General features: G+C 42.2%; 2 protein-coding genes across 5 annotated transcripts in view; one reads left to right on the top strand and one right to left on the bottom strand.

The window, feature by feature from the left end:
- Positions 1–130: 130 nt before the first annotated feature.
- On the bottom strand, positions 131–20,834 carry amd1 (adenosylmethionine decarboxylase 1). The gene is made up of 9 exons (XM_035794388.2): positions 20,517–20,834; positions 15,260–15,346; positions 11,924–12,050; positions 7,397–7,499; positions 7,162–7,204; positions 6,607–6,751; positions 3,773–3,865; positions 3,424–3,579; positions 131–3,283 (listed from the first exon to the last, which is right to left on the bottom strand). Exons 1-9 carry the CDS (start codon positions 20,624–20,626, stop codon positions 3,149–3,151), a joined length of 999 nt encoding a protein of 332 aa, XP_035650281.1. The 5' UTR covers positions 20,627–20,834; the 3' UTR covers positions 131–3,148.
- A 1,246-nt stretch (positions 20,835–22,080) lies between these two features.
- The window catches only part of LOC118397877 (cyclin-dependent kinase 19-like), a 69,402-nt gene continuing 63,868 nt past the window's right edge, over positions 22,081–27,614 (top strand). For all 4 annotated transcript variants that reach the window (XR_008071188.1, XR_008071186.1, XR_008071187.1 and 1 more), the window contains exon 1: positions 22,081–22,338. Coding sequence is in view for 1 of the 4 variants with exons in the window: in XM_052471111.1 (XP_052327071.1) it covers positions 22,211–22,338 (128 nt within the window). In the remaining 3 variants the exon portion in view is untranslated. The remainder of the gene's footprint in view (positions 22,339–27,614) is intronic.

The raw sequence follows: 27,614 nt of genomic DNA, 5'->3' as shown, positions 1-27,614 counted from the left end.
TTGCCATTAGGTTTAGATACTTCTTCACCGTTTACGTAGGGTGAATTTCCTAGTTTTAGTGAATAACATGGTGAACTGGCCTTAATGCTTTACCTAAAATACCCCTTGCTGACCAACAAGCTCACAGGAGAAAGAGCAATATTTTTTTTATTAAAGCATCAAGCTCAGAGTACAGATACATTTAGCACATCTTGACCATCCAAAGAACAGCAAAAGAGTTACAACAGCAAACATTTTCCCTTCAGTACATCCTGCAATTGCACCCTCTCACATCAGGGGAGGAGTTGACCTTTTCCTTGGTAAGGCAAACAAAATACATGAAATAAGCTTGTTCAAAAAATAAAAATAAATCCCCTCAGCTTCAGAACAAATACATCTGGAACACTGGTTTTACAACAAAAGGTAAACAAACAAAGTTGGAAGTAGGCAAAAATGCATTTCTTACAAAAATGTTTGTAAAAATGGTAGAGAAAAACAAAGAATTAGACTTTAATAAAAAATAAGTTACACCAACAGGACCCAGATCAAGTCCAAATAGGACTTGACCCAAAAGCAATCAAAAGTTACCTTTATTTGTGAACAGTGCTGGTGTATTCCCTAAACCAGTCAATACAGCTCCTAGAACAGTGGAGGCTGGTCACTCAGACATGAGTCAGAACATTTCAGATAAAGACTATTGGCAAAAGTTGGTCCTCAAAAAAATATATATATATGCTAAACCATTCCAAAAGCCACAGATGTACTGGAGGCAAGTCGTTCCAATTGTCAACTTTGCCCAGGTCCTTACATGAACTGAAGTACTCATTCTAGTGGTCCGCTTGTTATGTCTGTCACATTCAGTTTAAAGAAAGCCCAATTTTCTGTTAACTACAGTAAACCATCATGTGATGGACTCCGATGTTCTAAGGGCCTTCTAAACTAGCTGGGCAAAGCAGCGCCAGTTATAACCCCCAGGAGTTCTGAAGGCAGGCCCTTAAATTGCAGTCCCAAAAAAATAAAGTCCTGTCCACCCCAGCTGTCTGCAAATTAAACTCAATCTGCATTCGCTGGCAGGAGAAGCATCATGAACATTACTGACCAGCCAATGGAGAACAATCCTCAACATCCTATCAAAATCCGCTCTCAAATTACAAACCTCTGTCTTTATACTAACCAGAGAGATGAGGGCATGCCTTCAGCACTGTATGTATGCATGTTATTTAAACAAATATGTATTAACCCCCATCCCACCTGCTCAATAAATCAGAATGCCCCAGTACATGAGCTGATTAAACAAGGTGAAGCACATTGATCTACTTACACAGGAGAAACTGACAGCAGCACACTACACTGTCAAGCAATACAGAACTAGTAGTCACCTGTGCCACAGGATTCTTCTCACTAAACAAAAGGGCATTGATGGTACGCCAAAAAAACTGCAATGAAGTCACATTTTGGACCAATTCACTGCAAAATGCCTGCCCACAATAACATTTATAAAATGGCAGTTTATGCAACAGTTGTGTGGAATGATCCGGGATCACCCTGGCATGCTCAGATTGGTGGGCCTCTATTGTGTGCTTACCGACTCCTGTATGGGGGGGTACATTGTTTAGAAAAAGAAAATGCTTTGCTGGGCCACAACTGTACTAAGCAGAGTGTGATTCGTTATTTCCATTCAGGGCCACACTGTGCAGCCATCAGCACCTATGTCAAGCATGGTTCTGGGGCCAGATGAAAGTGTCTGCTATATTGGGGGGGTAGTGCTATGCAGGATCCTAGGGACGTCCCTACCACTTAGTTTCAAATATCAACGGGGTGGGCGGGACGACAATGGCTGACCATGCTGGACAGCAGAGGGCAGTTCTGGCCCACACCACAGCTACAAAGGGTCTACTAGGTCTCCTTGCAATTAACATTCAGATATAAAACACTTTAACTGGCTCCTCTAGTCTAAACACCCTCTACAATCACAGTTCGCACAGCCTTCGTTCTTACGCGACTGATTCTTCCATTTAAGTTTGGATGTTTGTTTCTAAATCAATATTTTCATGAATGCATACATGAGTTTAAAACCACAGGGAATTCTAACCACCAAAGCCGTCCTGTTGGGACAGTATACTGTAGAATGAGCCTGGGTATAAGAGTGCATATGTTACACATTCCATACCGTGATGTACCCAACTGGACATCCTAAATGATTTGCTCTAACGCATACTATTGTCTGGGACAAGTTTAAAGCCTTTCCATTTGAGGACACATTCAACAGCTAAATGATTGTCGGGGTGGAGAGAAGCATGGCAGACTTGGCGGTCTGACCCAATTCTAGCAGGAATTCCTTTGGCTGCAGTGCAGTTTACTGCCAAGAACAACTAGATAATGTTGACCTAGCGGTCAGCCTCTAGCCAATCCTCTAGTAGTACAAAGCTAATAAAGTATGGCATTTTGATTTGACAAGGAATTCATTAGATAGACTCCGACGTTAATTGACAAATTATGCTATATGGCCCAAAGCTCACATGCTTCGAATCACTCAATAAAAGACCAAAGTCATGAACATTCTAGAAGACAAAAAAAGGGTTGCCGTTTCCTGTTTTGGTATTGAGGAGTCCTGCTCCAGTTGGCTGAAAACAATGTGTTCTTAAAGTGCACTCAAAAGTCAAAACCAAAAAGGATACAAACTGGCAACAGATCGATGTAGCAGCAAATCAGTTGAGGAAGAAGAGTGTGTGGGGAGGCGTGTTTCAACTGTCGGTAAGCATAAAATAGTGGACCCATCTGAGCATGTCAGGGCCCTGGACTAGTGGGAGCGGAAGCCCTGTCTGTGGGGAATGAGGGGGGAGACCTGCAGCAAGGAGGCAAGGCTGGCCAGCAACAAACAGAGAGTGTTTAAATCCTCTACATGCACTTCAAGATCACAGCAAGAGTGAGCTAGAATATCTAAACAGAGAAGAGAGCTTTCATGCAAGAGATCTAAGTTATAGGTACAACAATTCAAACTGGAGGCTACACTAGTAGGGCCTGCGGCCTTGTCGGAACCAATAAATCCTGAACAGCAATGGCAGCAAAGGGGATTGTGCCTCTCTGCTCGGGCAGAGAGATGGCCGCAGTGGGGACATCGCCCTGCTATGTAGCAGTGTTTCTTTTTTCTCTTTTTCATTCTTAATCCTCAACTCTGCTGGTGGCTCTTGGCGTAACTGGTAAAGACAAAATTGTAATCGTTGAATTGGGCCAACTGGCGGTCGAGGCGCTTGTACCCCTCAAGTTTCTGGGCGGAAGAAAAGACACTGCGACATTTGGAGCTCTGTGGGAGAAAATAAAAATGAAGTTAACAGTGAAAATGCCAAGTACAGTGAAGACTTGAAGATGTGACTTATGAGTGCAACGTTCTGGAAGATGGTCAAACATCCACAAGCAACAGACCCATTTTGAACGAGGACATACCTGGTTAACAAACAGCGTAGTCACAAATTTTCCTGGCTTAAAGATGTCCACAACTTTCCTGACCAAATCATCGTAGGATGTCTGAGAGAGGTTGGTTTCAAAGCTGACATAGGAGAACTCTGGCTCTGGAGTGATGTGGATCGTCCAGTAAGTTCCCTGTAAGATAAAGACAGACATTTGTTTTAAAATGACTTAATAAAGAGCCAGAAGACAAAAAAAGACTGCTGATAAATACTAGAGGGAAACTTGGACTTGATACGATTGCGATGCGTTGTCTCACCTAGCCATCTTAAGTTGAATGCACTAACTGAAATCACTCTGGTTAAGAGAGTCTACAAGATCCACTTACGTCAGTCTTCATTCCATTCATTGAGTATCCACAAGGGTTGAACATTGTGGCGTCAATCACAGAACCTGGTATCAGGTCACGAATTCCACTCATCTGGGGGAAAAAAATGTTATACATTGCTCAAAAAAATAAAGGGAACACTAAAATAACACATTCTAGATCTGAATTAATGAAATATTCTAAATACTTGTTTCTTTACATAGTTGAATGTGCTGACAACAAAATCACACAAATTATCAATGGAAAACAAATTTATCAACCCATGGAGGTCTGGATTTGGAGTCACACTCAAAATTAAAGTGGAAAAACACTACAGGCTGATCCAACTTTGATGTAATGTTCTTTAAACAAATCAAAATGAGGCTCAGTAGTGTGTGTGGCCTCCACGTGCCTGTATGACCTCCCTACAACGCCTGGGCATGCTCCTGATGAGGTGGCGGATGGTGTCCTGAGGGATCTCCTCCCAGACCTGGACTAAAGCATCCGCCAACTCCTGGATAGTCTGTGGTGCAACATGGCGTTGGTGGATGGAGCAAGACATGATGTCCCAGATGTGCTCACTTGGATTCAGGTCTGGGGAACGGGCAGGCCAGTCCATAGCATCAATGCCTTCCTCTTGCAGGAACTGCTGACACACACTCCAGCCACATGAGGTCTAGCATTGTCTTGCAGTAGGAGGAACCCAGGGCAAACCGCACCAGCATATGGTCTCACAAGGGGTCTGAGGATCTCATCTCGGTACCTAATGGCAGTCAGGCTACCTCTGGCGAGCACATGGAGGGCTGTGCGGCCCCCCAAAGAAATGCCACCCCACACCATGACTGACCCACCGCCAAACCAGTCATGCTGTAGGATGTTGCAGGCAGCAGAATGTAGACGCCGTGGAGAACAGACTCAGTGCGAACCTGCTTTCATCTGTGAAGAGCACAGGGCGCCAGTGGCGAATTTGCCAATCTTGGTGTTCTCTGGCAAATGCCAAACGTCCTGCACAGTGTTGGGCTGTAAGCACAACCCCCACATGTGGACGTCGGGCCCTCATACCACCCTCATGGAGTCTGTTTTTGACCGTTTGAGCAGACAAATGCACATTTGTGGCCTGCTGGAGGTCATTTTGCAGGGCTCTGGCAGTGCTCCTCCTTGCACAAAGGCGGAGGTAGCGGTCCTGCTACTGGGTTGTTGCCCTCCTACGGCCTCCTCCACGTCTCCTGATGTACTGGCCTGTCTCCTGGTAGTGCCTCCATGCTCTGGACACTACGCTGACAGACACAGAAAACCTTCTTGCCACGGCTCGCATCGATGTTCCATCCTGGATGAGCTGCACTACCTGAGCCACTTGTGTGAGTTGTAGACTCAGTCTCATGCTACCACTAGAGTGAAAGCACTGCCAGCATTCAAAAGTGACCAAAACATCAGCCAGGAAGCATAGGAACTGATAAGTGGATTGTGGTCCCCACCTGCAGAACCACTCCTTTATTGGGGGTGTCTTGCTAATTGCGTATAATTTCCACCTGTTTATTCCATTTGCACAACAGCATGTGAAATTTATTGTCAATCAGTGTTGCTTCCTAAGTGGACAGTTTGATTTCACAGAAGTGTGATTGACTTGGAGTTACATTGTTGTTTAAGTGTTCCCTTTATTTTTTGGAGCAGTGTATATATAGTGCACTACAAAACCGCAACTAACTGATGAATAGTCAGTGTTCCTATCATAAATATTACTGGTGGGCACCAATAGCGATAATTCAATAAGATTGATAGTTTCATATAGATAGGCGCAAGGCAGTGATATTTGGGCCTTCCTCTCATTTATCCAAATGATTATGTATTTTTTTTTTAAATAATAATAAAAGCATACTGTTCCTGCATGCACAAAACTCATTTCACAAAACTCAGGCTGTCAACTAGGGCCCTAGAAAATGTGTGATTTACTTTTTTCCAGGTATTTTTTTTTTAGAATGAGATATTCCAAGTCCATAACCATGCTTAAACTGCACCGTGAGACTACTTGAGCTCTGAAATTACATACATTTTTGGGTAAAGTTACCCTAATGAAAGTGTGCACCAGCAAGATACTTGTTTGGTCAGCAATGTTTATAGCACTCATGTGATTGCAGAGTTTGCAAAACAAGTGGCCACTATCCAGACAATCATGATGATATTCTGCCAGGTTTTAGGGAACGCCTTGCCATCTATACCACAAGGTTAACAGCTACACAAAGTATAGACGTATGCAAGCACTACACAGACATTCCTGTGCCATTACCGAAAGTTGAAGGAAAATACAAAATCGCTGATGCATTTTATTAGTGTCTTATGATTAACTTGGGCAAACGAATGCATTTTCTGATCAACTCTGTTTAACGTTTCCTACTAAGAGCAATACATGTTTTTAGATTGAATTCAGATCATGTCTGGATTCCATGATTGCGTCAGCAATGCAGATTTTATAGGGACCTAGTCAATTTATTGTACTTCATTGCCTGCTGATGAGCCAGCAACAGTTGATAAGCTTCCGATTGTATACAAACTGCTTGGGTAGGTTCCCAGACAATTCCAGTCTGGCCCAATGGGCAATCAGCAAGCAGTCGTCTCTACTTCAGAGATGTGGAAGTGAAAAATGTACACAGTTGCATTGTTTTTATAAAACCAATATATCAATATCGTATCGAAAAATGTAACTGATACTTTCCATATCGGTGCCCTTACCAGTGAATATCATTACAGAATAGGTCAATGTCATAAGAACAGGTCCCCTTGAAGGGGCCTACTGAGTGAGCCCTCGTGAAATTAACAATAAATAGCGATACCCAACATTGCTAGTGTGTGGGCCTTACACGAGTGACATCATTTGCAGAAACACCGTCTTTCATGAAGAACTGATCCATAATTGCTGGATCAAGGTCACTCATCAGAACTTCCAGCGTCTGATCTGCGTGCTTATTCTCCCAGAACTCTGGCAAATCCAGAGTAAACAGGTACCTGTAGGGAAACGAGGTAAAGGAAAACAACCACATTCAGCAGCACTGGACAGTGGAGTTGAAGTCCATGGCAATTATTAATTAATGTCTTGTTAATGGAACAGTATCTTGAGTATATTCAAATCTAATTTTGTCATATGCACCGAATACAACAGGTACCTTGTTGTATTCAAATGCTTACTTACAAGCCATTAATCAAAAATGCAGGTAAGAAAAAAATAGGCTAAAAACATTTAAATAAAAGTAACAAGTGCAGCAGTAAAATACCAATAGGAAGGCTATATACATGGGATACCAGTACAGAGTCAATGTGCAAGGGCACCAGTTAGTCAAGGAAATATGTACATGCAGGTAGAGTTAAAGTGACTATGCATAGATCATGAAACAGTAGCATAAGTGGGGGGACCTTACCAGCAATCAGAATTCAAACGTCCCATACAGTACGCTGCTCCATCTGTCAAAGAAAGATCATGTCATTTCTTTATCTTATGTGCCCGTGTCTCAAACACATCCTGCTTAGAGAACAGCATATGAAGGCAGCCTGTATAGCGTCCCTGACTCGCACCATCCATGCATTAGCACACTTCCTAAACTCCAGTGATTGGAGTTGAGGAATTGAATTTGGAGCGTGGGCATTAGTACTTACTTGGGAAAATCTGGCTGAGAAATTCCACTTCCTCCTGGAAGTTCCGATGAGGGAACTCCTGATGGGTAGGCTTCATGAAGTTCTTGCGAGAATAGAAGAAATTCTGTAGGTTGCAAGGACATGTTAGAACTAACCCATCCTGCCCAGAATAACATCAACGCAAAGAAAGATGGTATAATGTACAAACATAACATCTTGATGCGTAACATTGTTTATAAAACATTTACGAGTGTACACATTTTTGGTTTTATGAACATGTACATAAAATGGTATTCCATTTGGTTTGTATGTATGCATGCATAGTGTTCCTTGGACGTCATGGTAGAGGTTATGCTCTCACATGCACCGTCAACCGTGGGACTTTATATAGGCAGGTATATCTTTCTAAATCCTGTCCAAACAATTAAAAATTGGCCACGGGTGAACTGCAAATCAAGTTGTGGTGACATCAAGGAAGATCAAAGGACATTAGACGAACCAGAACTAAATTTGGAATGTCATAGCAATGGGGTGTGAATACTTCATTTACATTTCTGCATTTCACTTTTCAATACATCTGCAAAAATTTCTAAAACAATGTTTTCACTATCATTATGGGATATTGTGCGTAGATGGGAGAGACATTTATTTAATCCAGTTTGAAAATCAGGCTGTAACAAAATGTAGAATAAGTCAAAGGGGTATGAACACAAATAAATCACATTGGCTGCATATGGCCTGTCTGCAAGGAACTTTAAACATTCAATCAACTTGGTACAGCCCAAAGCTTGTGCTAACAAACTTGCAACATTATATCAAATATTCTGGACCTTTAGTTAACAGCGCCAGTGAGCCCTGGACAGAGGTGTCATAAAATAGTCCTACTTGATTACATTTCCACCTGATCAGATCATGGCATTTCTCCCACATTTTTTACACTAATTGAAAGGGTGAGACCTGGAAAGATTGTTCAAAATAAGCTACATTGGAGGAACTATTGTCATTCTCAATGGATGTAAAAACAAACTTTGTTTACTTGCTGTTTGAGATTTTTTTTTTAATTAAAGAAGTACTTTGAGAACCTCCGCAGCTCATTAGCGGTAGTGAGTTTAAGACAATCAGATCCAAAAGTAAGCACACCTTTGTGTGTAGGCCAGGTAGCCTAGGCCTACTTCTATGCTTAAATCAGGTGTGCGTCCTTACTCAACATTGACAGGAGCACACAAAACACAACGAACACCTTGACAACACGTAAATGGAATAAAACAAAGTGTAGCCTAGGTTGTGCTCTCTGCAAACATATGCACTCAATATAACTGTAAAATACGAGTAATAAATTGAATGCATTAAGAAATTATGGAAACCAAACATTGCGGCCTCCGCAATGGATTAGTCCACTGACAGAGTCCAGATGTTCCATAAACATTTATATTCTTTGCAACGGCCCAATTAAACATAATTGTATCGCTAGAACAGACAATCCACCAGTCAACTAAAATGGGGTCAGCACTAATGTATGTATTTTACCTTTATTTAACTAGGCAAGTCAGTTAAGAACACATTCTTATTTTCAATGAGGGCCTAGGAACAGTGGGTTAACTGCCTGTTCAGGGGCAGAACGACAGATGTGTACCTTGTCAGCTCGGGATTTGAACTTGCAACCTTTCGGTTACTAGTTCAACGCTCTAACCACTAGGCTACCCTACCGTGTAATTTTGAAAAAGCCACATTTCTTTTAATACCATCAATACCGTAAACTATTTATTTGAAATGTTTAAATAAAATAACCATTTGTAGCTACTTTAAGTTAATACCTGCAGCCACATTGTGCAATACATTAGGAGAAAGCAGATTGTGTTGAATTAACCCATCATATGAAGCTTACCATAGTTTGTAAATAGCACAACCGGAGAAAGCAGGCGGAGGTGAGGCCATAGCATTCTATATCTAACCGCGTCTCTTGCGCGGCTTACATGAGGTGATTAAGTTAAGACTCGTATGCAATTCACTACTAATTGTTTGCCATCAGATATTTTCTAATGCTTTCTGACAGAAGTCAAAGAGCTCTGGATGAGTCATCTGGGTTGCCATTTCCCCCCCTGATCTTATTAGCATCCAACCCCCCGTTCTTGTCTACTCTGCTCAGTGTACACATGCTTTTCTGAAGGAAGAGCAGCATCACAACTTTGTTCATTAGGAAAAAATATTTTTTTTTTAAATATAAAATAAAAAACTTGTTCACTCATAGAAACTGACATTTGGTAGCTACTAGCGATGCTCATTTAACTTTATGAGCTAGATTTGCCCAGTCTTTGAAATTATACTTTCAATATTTTAAAAAGCAACATGCAACTATTTAAGACTTTCCCGAGTTGGTTCATAAGGAAATCAGTCAATTGAAATACATTAGGTGCTAATCTATGTATTTCAGACTGGGCATAGATAGGCCCACCCACTTGTTAGCCACGTCCACCTAGTTTTACCCCACAAAAAGGCTTCACTACAGAGAGAAATAATCCTGAACAAGCCCCTCCCACTCAGGATGCCACAGGTGAAGAAGCCGGATGTGGAGGTCCTGGGCTGACATGGTTACACGGTCTGCGGTTGGACATCGTACTAAATTCTAGAAAGACATTTGTGGCTTATGGTGGAGAAATTAACCTTCAATTCCCTGACAACAGCTCTGTTGGACATTCCTGCAGTCAGCATGTATACAGTGGCTTTGGAAAGTACTGACCTAGACTTTATCCACATTTTGTTACAGCCACACAAATCAAAAACAGGTTTAATTACATTAACACAAGTATTCAGACCCTACTAAGTACTTTGTTGAAGCACCTATGGCAGCGATTACAGCATCGAGTCTTCTTGGGTATGACGCTACAAGCTTGGCACACCTGTATTTGAGTTTCTCCCATTCTTCTCAAGCTCTGTCAGGCTGGATGTGGAGCATTGCTGCACAGCTATTTTCAGATCTCTCCAGAGATGTTCGATTGGGTTCTGGCTGGGCCACTCTAGGACATTCACAGACTTGTCCCGAAGGCACTGCTGCATTGTCTTGGCTGTGTGCTTAGGGTCGTTGTCCTGTTGGAAGGTGAACCTTTGCCTGGAGGTTCTGAGCACTCTGGAGCAGGTTTTCATCAAGGATCTCTGTACTTAGCACCATTCATCTTTGCTTCAGTCCTGACTAGTCTTCCAGTCCCTGCCGCTGAAAAACATCCCCACAGCATGATGCTGCCACCACCATGCTTCATCGTAGGGATGGTGCCAGGTTCTCTAGTGGCGACAATAGGCATTCAGGCAAAAAGATTTGGTTTCGTCAGACCAGAGAATCTTGTTTCTGAGGTGCCTTTAGGTGCCTTCTGGCAAGATGTCAATGTGCATTTTACTGAAGAGTGACTTCTGTCTAGCCACTACCATAAATGCCTGATTGGTGGAGTGCTGCAGAGATGGTAGTCGTTCTGGACGATTCTTCCATCTTCACAGATGAACTTTGGAGCTCCTTTAGAGTGACCATAGGGTTCTTGGTCACCTCCCTGACCAAGGCAGTCATCCCCCGATTGCTCAGTTTGGCCTACATTTAAGAATGTAGGCCAGTGTTGTAGAAATGTTTTGGTACCCTTCCCCAGATCTGTGCCTCGACAATCCTGTCAGAGCTCTACGCACATTCCTTCGACCTCGGGTTGGTTTTTGCTCTGACATGCACTGCCAACTGTGGGGCCTTATTTAGACAGGAGTGTGCCTTTCCAAATCATGTCAAATCAATGTAATTTACCACAGGTGGACTCAAACATGTAGAAACCCGACCTCAATTTTGAGTCTTATAGCAAAGGGTCTAAATACTTCAGTAAAGAAATTAGTTTTATTTTTATTTTTAGTAAATATGGAAAAACTTCTAAACACCTGTTTTCATTTTGTCATGAGGTATTATTGTGTGTAGATTGCTAAGGGAAAAATATTGAATCCATTTTAGAATAAGGTCGTAACGTAACAAAAAGTTGAAAAAGCCACGGGCTCTGAATACATCCCGATCATACTGTTTGATTCTCTTCACATGCCACACCTGTCAGGTAGATGGATCATCTTGGACAAAGGAGAAATGCTCACTAACAGGGATGTAAACAAATTTGTGCACAAAATTTGAGAAAACTTTGTGCATATGGAACATTTGAGCCCTACACTAAATGTTCCTTTTATATTTCACTCAATACAGTTGGTTCTCACTCGTTAGCATTTAGCTAAGTGTCTACGGGAATTCACCATCAGCTGGTGCAAATTCCTGCTATTTTCCCGCAATCCAGCAAATGTATTTGGTATGTCGTCATAGTGGTCTCTGACTTGGTCAGACTCAAGATAAAACAAATGTTAACATTTGCCTTTTTTCAATGCTGATTTTTACAAAGATGCTTTTTGAATTTAAAAGTCATCTGATTTAGCAAAAGTACCTGTAATCTGATTCCAATATTTTTGCTGGTATCGTCACAGAATAGTTCGTTTTTTGTAATCAGTTACTCCCCAACCCTGTGTGTGAGCGCGCGTCACACTGACCTCGATAGCATCAAAGCCACAGTACTCCCTGGCCAGTTCCAGCAGAGGCATCAGTGCTTGCAGTAAGAGGGTGGTTCCACACGTCTTCAAAATGAAACGTCTCTTGGAGACAAACATGCTACTCTCACTGAATGGAAAAAGGGACAGAAGGAGAAGAGCAATATTATGAGTTTTATACGAGTCACATACATATCACAAGTTAGTTATAAATAGCCTTTTTTTTTTACACAAGCTCAATTTACATCCAACATGAATATACAACTGTCAAAAGGAAAAAGTAGAGTTCTTCAGGTTCGATACCTTCCAGCTAAGTAGCGTGTACTATTTAGACACCTGGAGAGTTTCTTTTTTTTTTTTAAAGACACCATTACGTGGCAGACTGACAGCCAGGCATGGCATCACCCTGGTGACTGCTGGCCATTGATTCTACACAGGGTAAACATAAAGCAGCACATGCTACAAACAGCTTAACAGTCTGCCTTGAGCATGAATCAAAACCAACCACAGGGCATTAGTGCATTACTGTTATCATGAGCCTGAAATTGTTTACAGCGGCAAGCCAGTCTAGAATTCTGGCCCACAGACTCCTTGAGGAAACATAGCTGGGTTACCATTAGTCATCTGTCTCTTCGTTACAGACTAGTCCCAGGCAGGAGCACAAGGAACACTAGCTATACTGCAGTCTGGAGATACTGCAGTATAGCTAGTGAGTACTGATGGGGGGGATATATACACTGCTCCAAAAAATAAAGGGAACACTGAAACAACAATGTAACCCCAAGTCAATCACACTTCTGTGAAATCAAACTGTCCACTTAGGAAGCAACACTGATTGACAATAAATTTCACATGCTGTTGTGCAAATGGAATAAACAGGTGGAAATTATACGCAATTACCAAGACACCCCCAATAAAGGAGTGGTTCTGCAGGTGGGGACCACAATCCACTTATCAGTTCCTATGCTTCCTGGCTGATGTTTTGGTCACTTTTGAATGCTGGCAGTGCTTTCACTCTAGTGGTAGCATGAGACTGAGTCTATAACTCACACAAGTGGCTCAGGTAGTGCAGCTCATCCAGGATGGGACATCAAGGCGAGCTGTGACAGGGTTTGCTGTGTCTGTCAGCGTAGTGTCTAGAGCATGGAGGCGCTACCAGGAGACAGGCCAGTACATCAGGAGACGTGGAGGAGGACAACAACCCAGCAGCAGGACCGCTACCTCCGCCTTTATGCAAGGAGGAGCACTGCCAAAGCCCTGCAAAATGACCTCCAGCAGGCCACAAATGTGCATGCATCTGCTCAAACGGTCAGAAACAGACTCCATGAGGGTGGTATGAGGGCCCGACGTCCACAGATGGAGGTTGTGCTTACAGCCCAACACCGTGCAGGACGTTTGGCATTTGCCACAAAGAACACCAAGATTGGCAAATACGCCACTGGCGCCCTGTGCTCTTCGCAGATTAAAGCAGGTTCACACTGAGCACATGTGACAGACATGACAGAGTCTGGAGACACCGTGGAGAACATTCTGCTGCCTGCAACATTCTCCAGCATGACCGGTTTGGCAGTGGGCCAGTCATGGTGTGGGGTGGCATTTCTTTGGGGGGCCGCACAGCCTCACCATGTGCTCGCCAGAGGTAGCCTAACTGCCATTAGGTACCGAGATGAGATCCTCAGACCCCTTGTGAGACTGGTGTGGTTTGCCCTGGGTTCCTCCTACTGCAAGACAATGCTAGCTAGACCTCATGTGGCTGGAGTGTGTCAGCAGTTCCTGCAAGAGGAAGGCATTGATGCTATGGACTGGCCCGCCCGTTCCCCAGACCGGAATCCAATTGAGCACATCTGGGACATCATGTCTCGCTCCATCCACCAACGCCACATTGCACCACAGACTGTCCAGGAGTTGGTGGATGCTTTAGTCCAGGTCTGGGAGGAGATCCCTCAGGACACCATCCGCCACCTCATCAGGAGCATGCCCAGGCGTTGTAGGGAGGTAATACAGGCACGTGGAGGCCACACACACTACTGAGCCTCATTTTGACTTGTTTTAAGGAGAGTACATCAAAGTTGGATCAGCCTGTAGTGTGGTTTTCCACTTTAATTTTGAGTGTGACTCCAATTCCAGACCTCCATGGGTTGATAAATTTGATTTCCATTGATAATTTGTGTGATTGTTGTCAGCACATTCAACTATGTAAAGAAAAAAGTATTTAATAAGAATATTTAATTCATTCAGATCTAGGATGTGTTATTTTAGTGTTCCCTTTGCTCAAATAAATAGTCTATTTTTTGCGATATAGCCTATGGTATCTCATTGAAAATACCACTATTTTTGGCACTAGTTCAACGCTCTCGTCTCAGCAGCAGACGTATTCCCTGATTGTTCAAAACATTAAGAACATGTGCTTTCCATGACCAGCTACGATGCCTTATGGAGGTCAGCTCAATATTAGGAAGGCGGTCCTGATGTTTGGTACACTCCGTGTATAGTGAGCAATATGTTCAGAACATCGAATCAACAAAATTGCAGTATCGAATTGCAATACATATTGTATTGTCAACTAAGCATTGTGATAATATTGTGTCACCTCTGGTCATTTCCAGCACTACTAGTGAGAACGAATAAGTTTGTGGGGCATATGTAGGATTACAACAACAACATTGTCTACTTGCAGTCAAGCAGAAAGCTGTCACAGGTAGTCCTCCCCTGAATCAGCACTGTCCCATTCGCATAACAAACCTCTAGAGTGAAGGAGAACGCTACTCCGTTGTGCTAGCACCGGCCTAGTCGAGGTCTGTGCAACAGCTAGACAGATCAACCCTACCCCTCGTTACCAGACGGTTGTAGGTGGGACTTAACCGGCAGAGGGAGCGGAGAGTGGAGACCTCTCACAACAGCCTCCGCAGCCAGACTAACACCCAGGGTCAGGCATGTACTTTTTACTGGCAATGACTTGCCCCAAAGACCAGTCAGAGTACACTGGTGTCACAAAGGGCAGATTTCACCATCAGATATTGATTCCTAGGAACCTAAATTGGCAACTTGTGCCTTATATGCTTGTGTGCTGCCAGGGTGCTCATTTAGCCATCTTTCACCCATCCAACTGGGCTCACATAAGACCCAGGTCATTAGGAACTTCAGAACAGCCAGGGAGACCTAAGAGATCTAAAAAGAGCTCTGCCCTGTCAGTCCTTTCACCCTGGGGGAGAGAAGAGTTTCCATGCAGCCATTCACAATGAGACGATTACTGATGACGCAATCCCAGCTCTCGATTCTGAAATGGGGACAAGCCAAAGTGACAGTGGTAAACAGAACAGGGATTCGGTCGCTACTCACCTGAGTATATAAGCTTCCTGCTTGTCAGTCTTTGTCACACTTATGATCAAACAGTGCACATTCTCCAGAAGTTTGTCCCACTCAAACCTGAAAGACAAAAAGCATTTGTTCATGTTTGTTTTTTAACACTGCAGCACTCAATTTAATAGTTCAAGACTTGCTTTTTAAAAATAGAAGCAACTGTCAGAGGCTAGACTTCTAGTGCCATCAGACAATTTGAATAACAATCTTACATTAAGCTAATCATTTCACAATTCTGAGCATGGCATTTGGGGTTTAACTGATGTGACTGATGACTAAATAGACAGTGAAATTAATCTGCCAACAAACCATAAGGGCTGTCTAACAATGTCTTGCTTAAGATTTTTTTTAAAAGGCCTAACCAACTCACTTTACTTACATAACTAAATGTTTGAGGCTAGTAACAGTGAAAAGAAAATCTACAGTACTATATTCAGGTTGATTTTGTAACAGGTCCAGAGCCCTGGTATTCCCTGGAACAGTGCAAACCGCAGGCAGGTGCACTCTGGCACAACAGGCTCCCTGCTCTACTATAGGCTACTATTAAGAAACAGCCTGCTCACAAGACGGCAGGTAGAAGATGACAATCCAGTTTCTCCACCGCTTCTAGGGAGTAACTGTAGGGATTAGGCCTCGTGCTGACTATGATCATCCAAAACAGTTAGAGAGCAGTAGATCAATCAAGGTTGAGATCCTGTTCAACTGCAAATAGTGTTTAAATACAGATGTCAATAGAAGTTAATCATTTAGCTCAGGGATGGGAAACAGGCAGCATGTGTAGGCCCGCAGATCAATTACCAAAAACAAAATAATTAAATATATTTGAAGAACTCAGTCGGGGTGACCACACGCGTGGGTATGGATGTGTCTATGCAGACCCTCAAGTCACTGCAACCCCCCAGGAGTTGATTGTGGGCTCCACCCCACCAAGTTTCCCCATCCTTGGTTTAGCGCATAAATCCACCAGGTCACGAAATCAGTTACCATGGTCCTGTTGAGCAAGACTTTGTAGACTGCATGATTGCGAGATCATTTTACATAACCAGGACTTATTTCAGGGGGTCAATGAGTTTCTTGAGCATCACACCTTTCCCTAAAAAACCCTTGTAACATCTGTCAAGTATCATATTGAGACGAGTCACCGTCAAGAGCATTGCGTCAGCTCAGTGTGACATGAACAATGTAGTTACGAAGTGTCAAGTTCCCCCAGACGAGAGTGTATTGATGGAAAGTCAAGATAACACACAGCAAATAAATGCCAATAGGCACCTCTCAAAACAAAACACACGGCCAGTCTATCTGGGGAACTATTTTTCTTATAAAATGTGAAACACCATTTGTATTAATAGACCCGCAATATAGGTCAAATGAGGTGGACTTCCCCCATTAGAGTGGCAGGTGTGCTGATTAACAATCCTCAGACGGACGTCCATACCAAGAGAAATGTTAAAAAACACCAACATTTCTGCTGACCATAAGAAAAGTTAGCTGCTACACAGCCCAGAGAAAGACAGTGGCACAGAGGCAGGTGTAAGGTACAGATCTGAAGCAGATGCCCTTGTGGACTTAGTTGGACATTGGCAGGCGTCCAGCATCCAGGATCCACTGCCTCCGATCTGTTAATCTTCCTTGGCTGTAAATTAATACCCGTCGTCATTTCTAACCATATGTTAACCATGAAAACCCTGGCTTTCCATTGGATTGGCAACAGTAGCCATGAACCTTGCCACAGAGGCAGGTGAAGTACCATTTGTCAGTCCTTATCATTCAATGAAATCACATGTATTGGAATGGACTTATATTATGGCAATTGCCATGCCATTACTACACTAAACAAAAAATATTAAAAGCAACATGTAAAGTGTTTGTCCCATGTTTCTTGAGCTGGACTATAAAATAGCAGAAAAGCTTACTGCTCAAATTTGTTCACATCCATGTTTGTGAGTTTGTCCTTTGCCAAGATAACCCATCCACCTGACAGGTGTGGCATGTCAGGAAGCTGATTAAACAGCATGATCATTACAAAGGTGCACCGTGTGCTGGGCACAATAGAAAGCCACAAAATGTGCAGTCGTCACAACACAATGCCACAGATGTCTCAAGTTCTGGGAGTGTGCATTTGGCATGCTGACTGTAGGAATGTCCACCAGAGCTGTTGCCAGAGAATTTAAAATGTTAATTTCCCTATTATAAGCCACCTGCTGTGTTAGAATTTGGCAGTACGTCCAACCGGCCTCAACCGCAGACCACGTGTAATCACGCCAGCTCAGGAACTCCACATCTGGCTTCCTCACATGCGGGATCGTCCGAGAAGCCACTAGGACAGCTGATGAAACTACAGGTTTGCACAACCAAAGACTTTATGCAGAAACCCGTCACAGAGAAGCTCAGCTGCATGCCCGTCGTCTTCATTGGGCAAATGCTCACCTTCGATGGACCCTGGCACGCTGGAGAGATGTGTTCACAGAAGAATCCCGGTTTCAGCTGTACCGGGCAGACAGCGTTGTGTGGGCAAGCGGTTTGCTGATGTCAACGTTGTGAACAGAGTGCCCCATGGTGGTGGTGGGGTTATGGTATGGGCATGCGTGAGCTACGGACGAACAATTGCATTTTATGCACAGAGATACCATGAGGTCCTGAAGCCCATTGTCGTGCCCTTCATCTGCCACCACCTCGTGTTTCAGCATGATAATACACGGCCCCATGTCCCAAGGATTTGAACACAATTCCTGGATGCTGAAAATGTAAAAGTTCTTCCATGGCCTCCATACCGTACTCAGACATCACTCATTGAGCATGTATGGGATACTCTGGAGCAACACTTACAACAGCCTGTTCCAGTTCCTGTAAATATCCAGCAAACAGCCAAACAAATATTCACCCAAGTCCAAAACTAACAAAAACGGTCACAGAATTGAGTACTAATGTATGCAAACGCTACGCTGTTTCGACTGAGAAGCATGCAGACGCCTTGAGGAACCTTGAAGTGGCCTCGTGTCAACCGGTTATTCAAGTCAAATATTTGAGGATTGGCAGCAAAGGTTCAGGCCACAAGCATACCACTCTGCATCCTACTGCTTGCTAAGGGTTGGTCCTGGTCAGTCCCTGGATGAGAGACCAGATGCTGCTGGAAGTGGTGTTGGCGGGTCAGTAGGAGGCACTCTTTCCTCTGGTCTAAAAAATAACATTCCAAGTGGCCAAGGCAGTGATTGGGCACATTGCCCTGTGTTGGGAGCAGTCTTTCCGATGGGACGTTAAACAGGTGTCCTGGCTCAGTGGTCACTAAAGCTTCCATGGTACCTATCGTAAGATTAGGGGTGTTAGCCCAGTGTCCTGGTTAAATTTGAATCATCCCCAACTTCCAATTGGCTCATTCACCTGACGTAACTATTCCCCAGGTTGTTGCTGTAAATGAGAATGTGTTCAGTCACCTTATCTAGTAAAATAATGGTTAGATAAAAATGAGGACTCCAAATCGTATTAAAAACAAGAGAATTGAAATAATTCAACATGGTTGACACGTGTAGATATTAGGGCCAGTGGTGGAAAGAGTACCCAATTGTCATACCCGAGTAAAAGTAAAGATGACTTGAGTCATTTTCTGTTAAGTTAATGAGTAATATACAGTAAGCATCCAAAAGTATTTGGTTATGAATATACTTCAGTATCAAAAGTATAAATCCCTTATATTAAAGGAAACCAGATTGCACTTTTTTTGTACATTTTTTTAACAGGGGCACATTCCAACACTGACATAACTGACAAAAGCAGCATGTGTTTAGTGAGTCTGCCAGGTCAGAGGCAGTAGGGATGACCAAGGATGTTGTTTTCGTGATACCATAAGTTAGTTAACTGGACAATTTTCCTGTCCTACTAATGTAACGAGTATTTTTGGGTGTCAGAGAAAATGTATGGAGTAAAAAGTAGATTGTTTTCTTTGGGCAGGTAATGAACTTAAAGTTGTCAAATATAAATAGTAAAGTAATATACAGAACCCAAAAAAACGACTTTAGTAGTACTTTGAAGTATTTTTACACCACTAATTAGGGCAATGCAAATAGGCCTAGTTTGAAGGGTTTTATAAATACAATTTAGATGGCCCCATGCATGGGTATGTACAAGTACCATCAACTACAAGCGTTAGTTTAATTTAAAGTTCATTATTGCATTGATCCCGAGTGGGTAAATTACACTTGTGAAGATTGGCTTCTCAGCTAAGTGGTTGGCAATCAACTCAAACTGATCAGGTATAATGGTAGATATCGCTTGCCTCTATCGCTTTAGTCCGTTAATGGCCTTCGTTCATAGTGCATTGCAGATGTTGTAAATCTTCAGCGGCGAGAGACCATGATTGCCAATGCGGCATATCAGAGAATAGATCGCGGTGGCCACAAGGCGCTACAGTACCACATCGTGACGCAGAGAAGTGAAATGGAAAATTACTACAGCTAGCCAGAAGATACACAATGACACCAACAACTTCAGAAGTTGCGTTGGAGACTTACCTAGCTGCCTGGTTACATAAGATACAAGATTGCATAAAGATAATGAGCTATTTAGCGTGTTTAGTGTCAATCAAATCCGTGGGCAACATGTTGAGATCACCCTAGCATGGATACATTGAACACCAATGCATGCGCAGTATGCGAAAAACCCGCGCTGTCAAACTCACCCCAATCTGACCACTTTTCTTGCCAAAACAATTTGCTAGCTTGCAAATTGGAATACCTAACATTGCATTGATGGTACATGCAATATTCAAATACGTTTCTAAACATTGGATAATTATTATTACTGGAGATTTAATGAATGGCAGTAGCGGGCATTAGTCAGCAGCTGACTGAACCGCATGAATGAATGACTCGGCTAACGCGTTCGTTCCCTAAGCAAATGCCAAGCTAGTGGTGGTCAGTGTGGGGGATGGTAATTCATGAGTGGCGATGTTATCTGAATTTAGCTAACCAGCTGGCTAGCACTGCGTGATCACATTAGCCACCACATGACATGTCAGTGAAAGATTGTGGTTTACGAGAACCGTAGTCTTTAATAACGGGCCCAGTTAACTAGATAAATAAATCCTCGTTACAATGTTTCTTTCTAGCGCGTGTTGAGGGTTGAATCGCCATCCAGTCTTCTAGAGTGAACGGATTTCTGGAGCACGGGAACTAATGTTAGTAGCTTAGTTAACTAGCTAGCCAAAGGCAGAATGTATTAATCACATCTCGACTTCACAAACCTTGGGATGGTACGGAGGTCCCCTGTTCCTTTGATCTCATCTTGCCGGGAGAACCACACCTCCAACAGCTTCTCGGTTCCCTCGAAGAAGTGTGCACCGTTCGCTTCCATCGTGAGTTAACAGACACCAACAGAAATTAAACGTCGGTTACGTTTTCAATTGAATTAGCCCTTGTTTGATCGTTATAATTTATTAAGTACAGTCCTTTAGCAATCCAGGTGTAATTTCTTGGTTTAACCGTCTTCCCTTTTACAGAGAATACTGTAAAGCAAGTGCTAGCTAATATCGCCGGCCATACTGTGTAAAGCGCAGAAAAGGGGACGCGTATTGGTTTTATTCACCCAGCCTAAAACGTCACCCCCACGTTAGTCGAATCACGTTGCTGGGTTCTTGCTAATGAAGTGGCGATTGGCAGTGGCAACTGTCAGCATGACAAAATTGTACATTGCCAATCTCCAATTTTAAACGATAACACATTTAATTGGCAGATATGCCATATTTCCCTGATAATAAACGCTACTCTGCGTTCAGGTAAACTGTTCCCGTCTGCTCTCAAAACATGTAGCACCTTCAAAGCCTTCTCGACTGAGACATTTTTTTAAATGAAGTCCAATGCGCTCATTGATTTTAACTTAAAAGGCCATAGGGCCTACTGAATTGTAATGCAATAGAAGACACATTAGTATATACATAGGTGTAATTTCAATACGTGCGTTAACTGGGCTATGTACAATATTTCGTTTTTTATATTTATTTCGTATAGGTGTATTACATGTTCTATCCAATAGCAATGTGATTCTATGGGCATTGTTTTGACTTCTGTGTTGAAACAAGTTTCTATGTCCTGATCTCTGTTTTTTTAACTGTATGGTGTTTTTCTGTTTTGTATATAATGTTTCCATGTCTAGATGTTCACCGATGTCTAGACGTTTTAGGGACTACAAATGGAAATTAGCTATTAGCTAAATCTGGTGCGACACATGTTCTCTCAGTGCTCTGGGACATGCTTTTGTTGTTCATTGTCCCTGCCAAATAAACATAATAAATATAATTAATAAAGGTATCTAGGCCTACTTCTGTTCTTCATAAACAAGTTATGGTGGATGTCATAATAGTGTAATATGATTGCATATGCATATTTCTTTACAGATTACAAATTACATGCAGATTTGCTACATGTAGCCTACCTCTCTTGTATAAAAGCAAAAGGCTAAAACTAATAGATGTCACAGGTGGGATTGTATAGTACAACCTATCCCTCCAGTTGAAGCTACTTCAATATACCTCTTTTCTATTCAAACACATATTGGAGACCTGCACATGTTCGCTCAAACTTCAAAAGAATTACACATTTGTTGTATACAAAACATGAAATGTTACAACTGATCCACACATTTTCTGAGCGCGTTCATGAGTACGCAAGTGCAGTAACGCAGCGCGAAATGCGGAGTGTAGTTTCACAGACCTTTTACTTCCATGTTGATGAGGCAAGCTAATGCTTTTGTAAACTACGCTCCCCAGAAAGCCTTGCGTGTCAATTAGAAACGTCAACGAGCCAGTGAACATTAAGCGGAGCAGACCAAAATCCCAAACAAGGAAATGGTGGGGGAATAAAACGACCTTATTATTTAATTAATGCATGTTATAATTAATATTTTATTTGATTGTAAATTAAGAAATATTTATGGGTTCAAATGGATTACGACTTCAAAACAAAGCTCGCAGCCGAACGAGAGAAGGTAGAAGATCTGTTCGAATATGAAGGTTGCAAAGTGGGTCGAGGCACCTACGGGCACGTTTATAAAGCTAAGCGCAAAGACGGGTAAGATTCAGATAACGTTATTGTGTACTCAATAAACTGATTGCAGAATGCCTTATCAAGACTAGGCTATATCTCCTTGCACGTTGGACAAAGCAGAGGATAGATTTTAACTACCCTGAGCGCTGCCCGTGTCTGTGTTTTTGTTTTCATGTACGCACTCACACTCACTCAACGGTCCTCCCCCACAACAACACAGTGATGATGTTTATTATTTGACACACTGTTCATGGAAGCGCAGGCTACTTTCAACATGAGTTATTTCGCCAGTAGGAATGTATAGGTGTAATGATATTCTCTGATCTTGTTCAACTTGGCTTAGTCTAAAATAATCATCCTATTATTGCCAAGCTCTCTCAAGAGCACTTGCATAGTCGAACTCGATGTAATGCTAAACTCCCTTTGGTGCTTAAATGCAAAACAAATAGGTGTATATATAGTCATATTTATTTTTGGCTATTACTGTAGTATTACGGGTTTCTAATAACATATGGATAAAATACCCATATCACAAGTACACTTCTAATAGTTTTCTAAGTTGTACTGTTGTTCCTAATTGACCTACTTACTTTGCAATGTCACCAACATTTATGTGGGATAATTGAAAATACCATTGAAATGTTAGTTTTTTCTCCCTGCAGCAAGCAAGTGATTTTGCTGTGTTTGATTCTCATTTGTGCACCAATCTCATGATATGCCTGGCTCATCTGGTGTCTCCCCAAATTGGAGGGAAAGTGTAAATATAAGCCTATATCGGTTTTAAGAAGGGTAGATCACTATCACAGAAAACACTGCTGCTCATGCTCCCAGGTGATATTTTTTTATAACGTTTCGACCCTTAGGTCTTCATCAGGCATCCATATCCCAGGTGGAGTTGGAAGGTCCTATATATTGTGCCAGTTCTCAGTGATATCACTTCCTGTAACAGGAGGTAAAAATATATAACATAGTGTCACAATATAAATATTCAATGTATCAAAATATATGATCGTACATAAGAAATGTGATCAATATTTACAGTAATATACATACACAAAATATTATTTAAAAAAACACAATTTGGACATATTGAAACTATAAAACCGGTTTCAAGTCAAACTCCTCGTTAAGGTCAAGAGGAGAGTGTGTTGAGCCTGTGGATTCAGAAAGATTCCATTTGAAGAAGTTTCCTGTCAATGTCCTCTCCACTGCATGACATCTTGACTATTTCTATTCCAATGTATCTCAGAGAACTAATAGGATGTCCAGCTTGTACAAAAGGAACAGCATTCAGATTTTTTGTCTCACCTGTCCGAATATTGCTGTGGTGCTCACTGATCCATGTCTTAAGGCTTCTATGGGTTTTCCCAATGTAAGACAGACCACCAAGGACATTTCAACATGTGAATAACATTGGCGGACATGCAGGTAATCAGGCCCTTGATCTTAAATCTTTGTCCTGTGCGGGGGTGGGTAAATGAGTTGCATTTGTACATGAAGCTGCATTGAGTACATTGTCCACCCTCCAGAACTTTGTCCAAGAAAGTTTCCTTTTTCTCCAGTGGGTAATATTGTGAAACTATGTTATACATTTTTTACCTCCTGTTTCAGGAAGTGATGTCACTGAGTACTGCCCCTATATATAGGACCTTCCACCCCCACCTGTGATATGGGATACCTGATGAAACATTGTTATAAATAAATATCGCCTCGAAGCATGAGCAGCAGTTTGATTGCACAATTTGAATGGCAATCAAACAGTTGAGGGTGATTTTTCTGGTGATCTGGCATAGGGCCTTCTGGAGTGAAAGGGCCTTCTGGTGTTCCGTTCCTTTCATTTCCTGCGCCTTCGTACAGGTAGCTTCACCTGTCATTCGAGTAGTCTGACAAAACAGTCAGTTTTTTCACAGCTTTCGTATTCATTCATGTCATTTGTAGGCTACAACAATGGAGGCTACTAGGCTATTGATAGCATTTCCCACTCTATTTAGTTAGTAGTAAACATCCTGGATAGTGTCTCTCAGTGGTGTAGTGGAGGTATACGCCATTACAATAAAAAAAAAACATTTTTTTACATTTTTATTTCACCTTTATTTATCCAGGTAGGCCAGTTGAGAACAGGTAGGCCAGTTGCGAACAGGTAGGCCAGTTGAGAACAGGTAGGCCAGTTGAGAACAGGTAGGCCATGCACAAGATCAACTTGGTCGAAAAGCAAGAATGCGGCACCTACAACAAAGGTTATGATAAAGAATTCAAAATCAACATGTTCTGAAAACAGTGTACAAGATGAGTTTTGTACCCTAGTCTTTATGAAATAACTGCCTCCATCATTCTATGGTGGGATTTTGGTTATAGGCTACTTTGAAGCAAGGTAAGACATGCCTCATAATATGAAGTAAAATGTCCAGGTTTGAAACATTTTAAGGAAGAGGAAAAATATAGCCATGCTAATGATCGGCCTAACTGTCTTCTGGTAGATGCAAAGGCTTTGCCGAAAACCTTCTCAATTAAATGTTTACTAGCTACGAAGTAATCTATGCCTACCTGGCAGAATGATATGATATCATGATTATTTGTGGCCATTTGTTTTGCAAACTCCATTTCATGTGCTCTACAGAAACAACAGTGCTAGGTGCCTGCATAGTTGAATTAAAGGGTAAATACACTCAAAAATACATTAAAGTTATTTTCCCAGACCTCAAAAGTGGTCTCCTGATGTGGTTTAAGTGTTGTTGTGGACTTAGAACATCCAGTGTTTTTCTATTAAAAAAGTGTGACTCAGAATCCTATGAACTTCTGACTCAGTTGACACCCTCTTATCTATTTCAATAGTAGGCCTTCTATTAGCCTACTCGCACAGTACAGCTTGGGTTGGCCTGACTGAATTACCAATATGGAATTTATAATTTTAGGTATGTCACTGTTCGTCATAGAATTCTTCACACAGGGTGCTTTTTGATTCGTCTTTCTGGATGTTTTTGACCAAATTTGGGTATACCCACTTCTCCAGGCACCACTGGTGTCACGACTGGTGTCTCTGTCAACATGCAGATAGCCTATACAGTGCCTTCGGAAAGTATTATTCAAAAATGTATTAAATAATTTTTTCCCCCTTAACAATCTACACACAATACCCCATAATGACAAAGCAAAAATGTTTTTTTAGAATTTTTTTCAAATTCATGAATAATAAAAAATAAAAATAAAATCACATTTACTGTAGTCAGACCCTTCACTCAGTACTTTGTTGAAACACCTTTGGCAGCGATTACAGCCTCGAGTCGGCTTGGGTATGACGCTACAAGTTTCTCCCATTCTTCTCTGCAGATCCTCTCAAGCTCTGTCACGTTGGATGGGGAGCATTGCTGCCCAGCTATTTTCAGGTCTCTACAGAGATGTTCGATTGGGTTCAAGTCCAGGCTCTGGCTGGGCCACTCAAGGACATTCACAGACTTTTCCCAAAGCCACTCCCGCGTTGTCTTGGCTGTGTGCTTAGGGTCGTTATCTTATTAGAAGGTGAACCATACCGCAGTTTAAGGTCCTGAGTGCTCTGGAGCAGGTTTTCATCAAGGATCCCGCTGTACTTTGCTCCGTTCATCTTTGCCTTGATCCTGATTAGTCTCCCAGTCCCTGCCACTGAAAAACACCCCCACAGCATGATGCGGCCACCACCATGCATTCAGGCCAACGAGTTCAATCTTGGTTTCATCAGACCAGAGAATCTTGTTTCTCATGGTCTGAGAGTCTTAAGGTGCCTTTTGGCATACTCCAAGTGGGCTGTCATGTGCCTTTTACTGAGGAGTGGCTTCCATCTAGCCACTGTACCATAAAAGCTTAATTGGTGGAGTGCTGCAGAGATGTTTGTCCTTCTGGAAGGGAGATAGATCCAACGGGATGTGTCGAGTTGTTTGGGAACTTGGTTGGGGTGTTCAGAGATTATTATTTTATGTACACCATTTATTTTCCTTTTATGTGAACGCAGCTGTAACTACTATCCACTCTTACCCAGCGATGACTTGCACTAAAGTTTTATTACTGTTCGATGACGATGACTAGTACCTTAAATCTATTGACATGGAACTGCCATGGTCTAGGGCATGCAATAAAACGGAACAAGATACTATGTGCTCTAAAAAAGGAAAAAGCAGATATCGCGCTATTACAAACATATCTGATCCGGAGGGGAGATTTATTTTGATAACTGGGTCACTATATGGTCAACCAATTACTATATTAAACATATACGCCCCTAACACAGATACTCCTGCCTTCATGTCAAAAATGATAACCCTGTTCAATGAGCATTGTGTCTCCTTTGGCGTGGTGGCCGGAGATTTTAATTGTACCCTCAACCCAAACCTAGACAAATCATCTCATGTTCCCACCACAAATCCTAGATCTGCAAAGATGTTGAACTCTCTTACTAAAGAGATGGGACTGATAGATATCTGGAGAGAGACTAATAGCTCATCTATGGACTATACATACTACTCTAATGTCCATAACACCTACTCCCGTATAGATTAAATTTTTATCCCAAAGAGTTTAATAAATTCAGCCACATGTACAATCGGACCCATGGCACTTTCAGATCACGCCTTTGTCCACCTCCGCTTTGACCTCTGCAAAAACATCCCGAGGTCAAAGAGCTGGAAATTCAACACCTCCATGCTATCAAATGACGTGTTCCATACATTGGTAACTACATGGATAGACAACTACACACAAGACAATAAAGATTCTCCTGTTTCTCCGGCCACAATGTGGGACGCTGCTAAAGCCACACTAAGAGGCCATCTAATCGCATATGCGTCCTCTAAGAAAAAGGCAATGGAAGCACACAGGCTAGATCTTGAGAGGGAGCTGGAATACATGAACAATCCCCAGACAGCACCTCCTGGAGTCATCTTAAAGCAGCCAAAGCCAAACTGAATTTGGACTACACTCGGGAGATAAAAAAACAAGTTTTCTTTACTAAACAGAAATACCATGAGTATAGCAATAGGCCCAGTAGATTGCTTGCTTACCAATTGAAAAAGGAGCGGTCAGAGCGTACAATCATGGCTATCCGAACAGCAGAGGATGAGGTCACATACGACCCAAAAAATATCAATTGAACTTTTCATGATTTTTACTGCAAACTATACACCTCTGAGAGAAAACACACGGAGGCAGAACTCCACTCTTTCCTAGAGGGAATCTCGCTACCTAAACTATCAGAGACCGACCAAGAAGATCTCAACTCCCCCTTCACTCCAGAGGAGATCCTGGAGGCAATTACCTCCATGCCACCTAATAAG

Source organism: Oncorhynchus keta, chromosome 19 (genome assembly GCF_023373465.1).
Source record: "Oncorhynchus keta strain PuntledgeMale-10-30-2019 chromosome 19, Oket_V2, whole genome shotgun sequence".
In the NCBI taxonomy this organism is placed as follows: domain Eukaryota; kingdom Metazoa; phylum Chordata; class Actinopteri; order Salmoniformes; family Salmonidae; genus Oncorhynchus; species Oncorhynchus keta.
Note: the sequence above shows the minus strand (reverse complement) of the source record. Positions and strands in the feature narration are given on the sequence as shown.

What these genes read in the sequence shown, in the direction of transcription:
- amd1 (XM_035794388.2), bottom strand. Translation starts at nt 20,626, where the DNA reads ATGGAAGCGAACGGTGCACACTTCTTCGAGGGAACCGAGAAGCTGTTG. An exon ending in GACCTCCGTACCATCCCAAG is followed by an intron (nt 15,347 to 20,516) that starts GTTTGTGAAGTC and finishes TTTGTCTTTCAG; the next exon opens with GTTTGAGTGGGACAAACTTC. An exon ending in TGAATGGAATGAAGACTGAC is followed by an intron (nt 3,580 to 3,772) that starts GTAAGTGGATCT and finishes TTTATCTTACAG; the next exon opens with GGAACTTACTGGACGATCCA.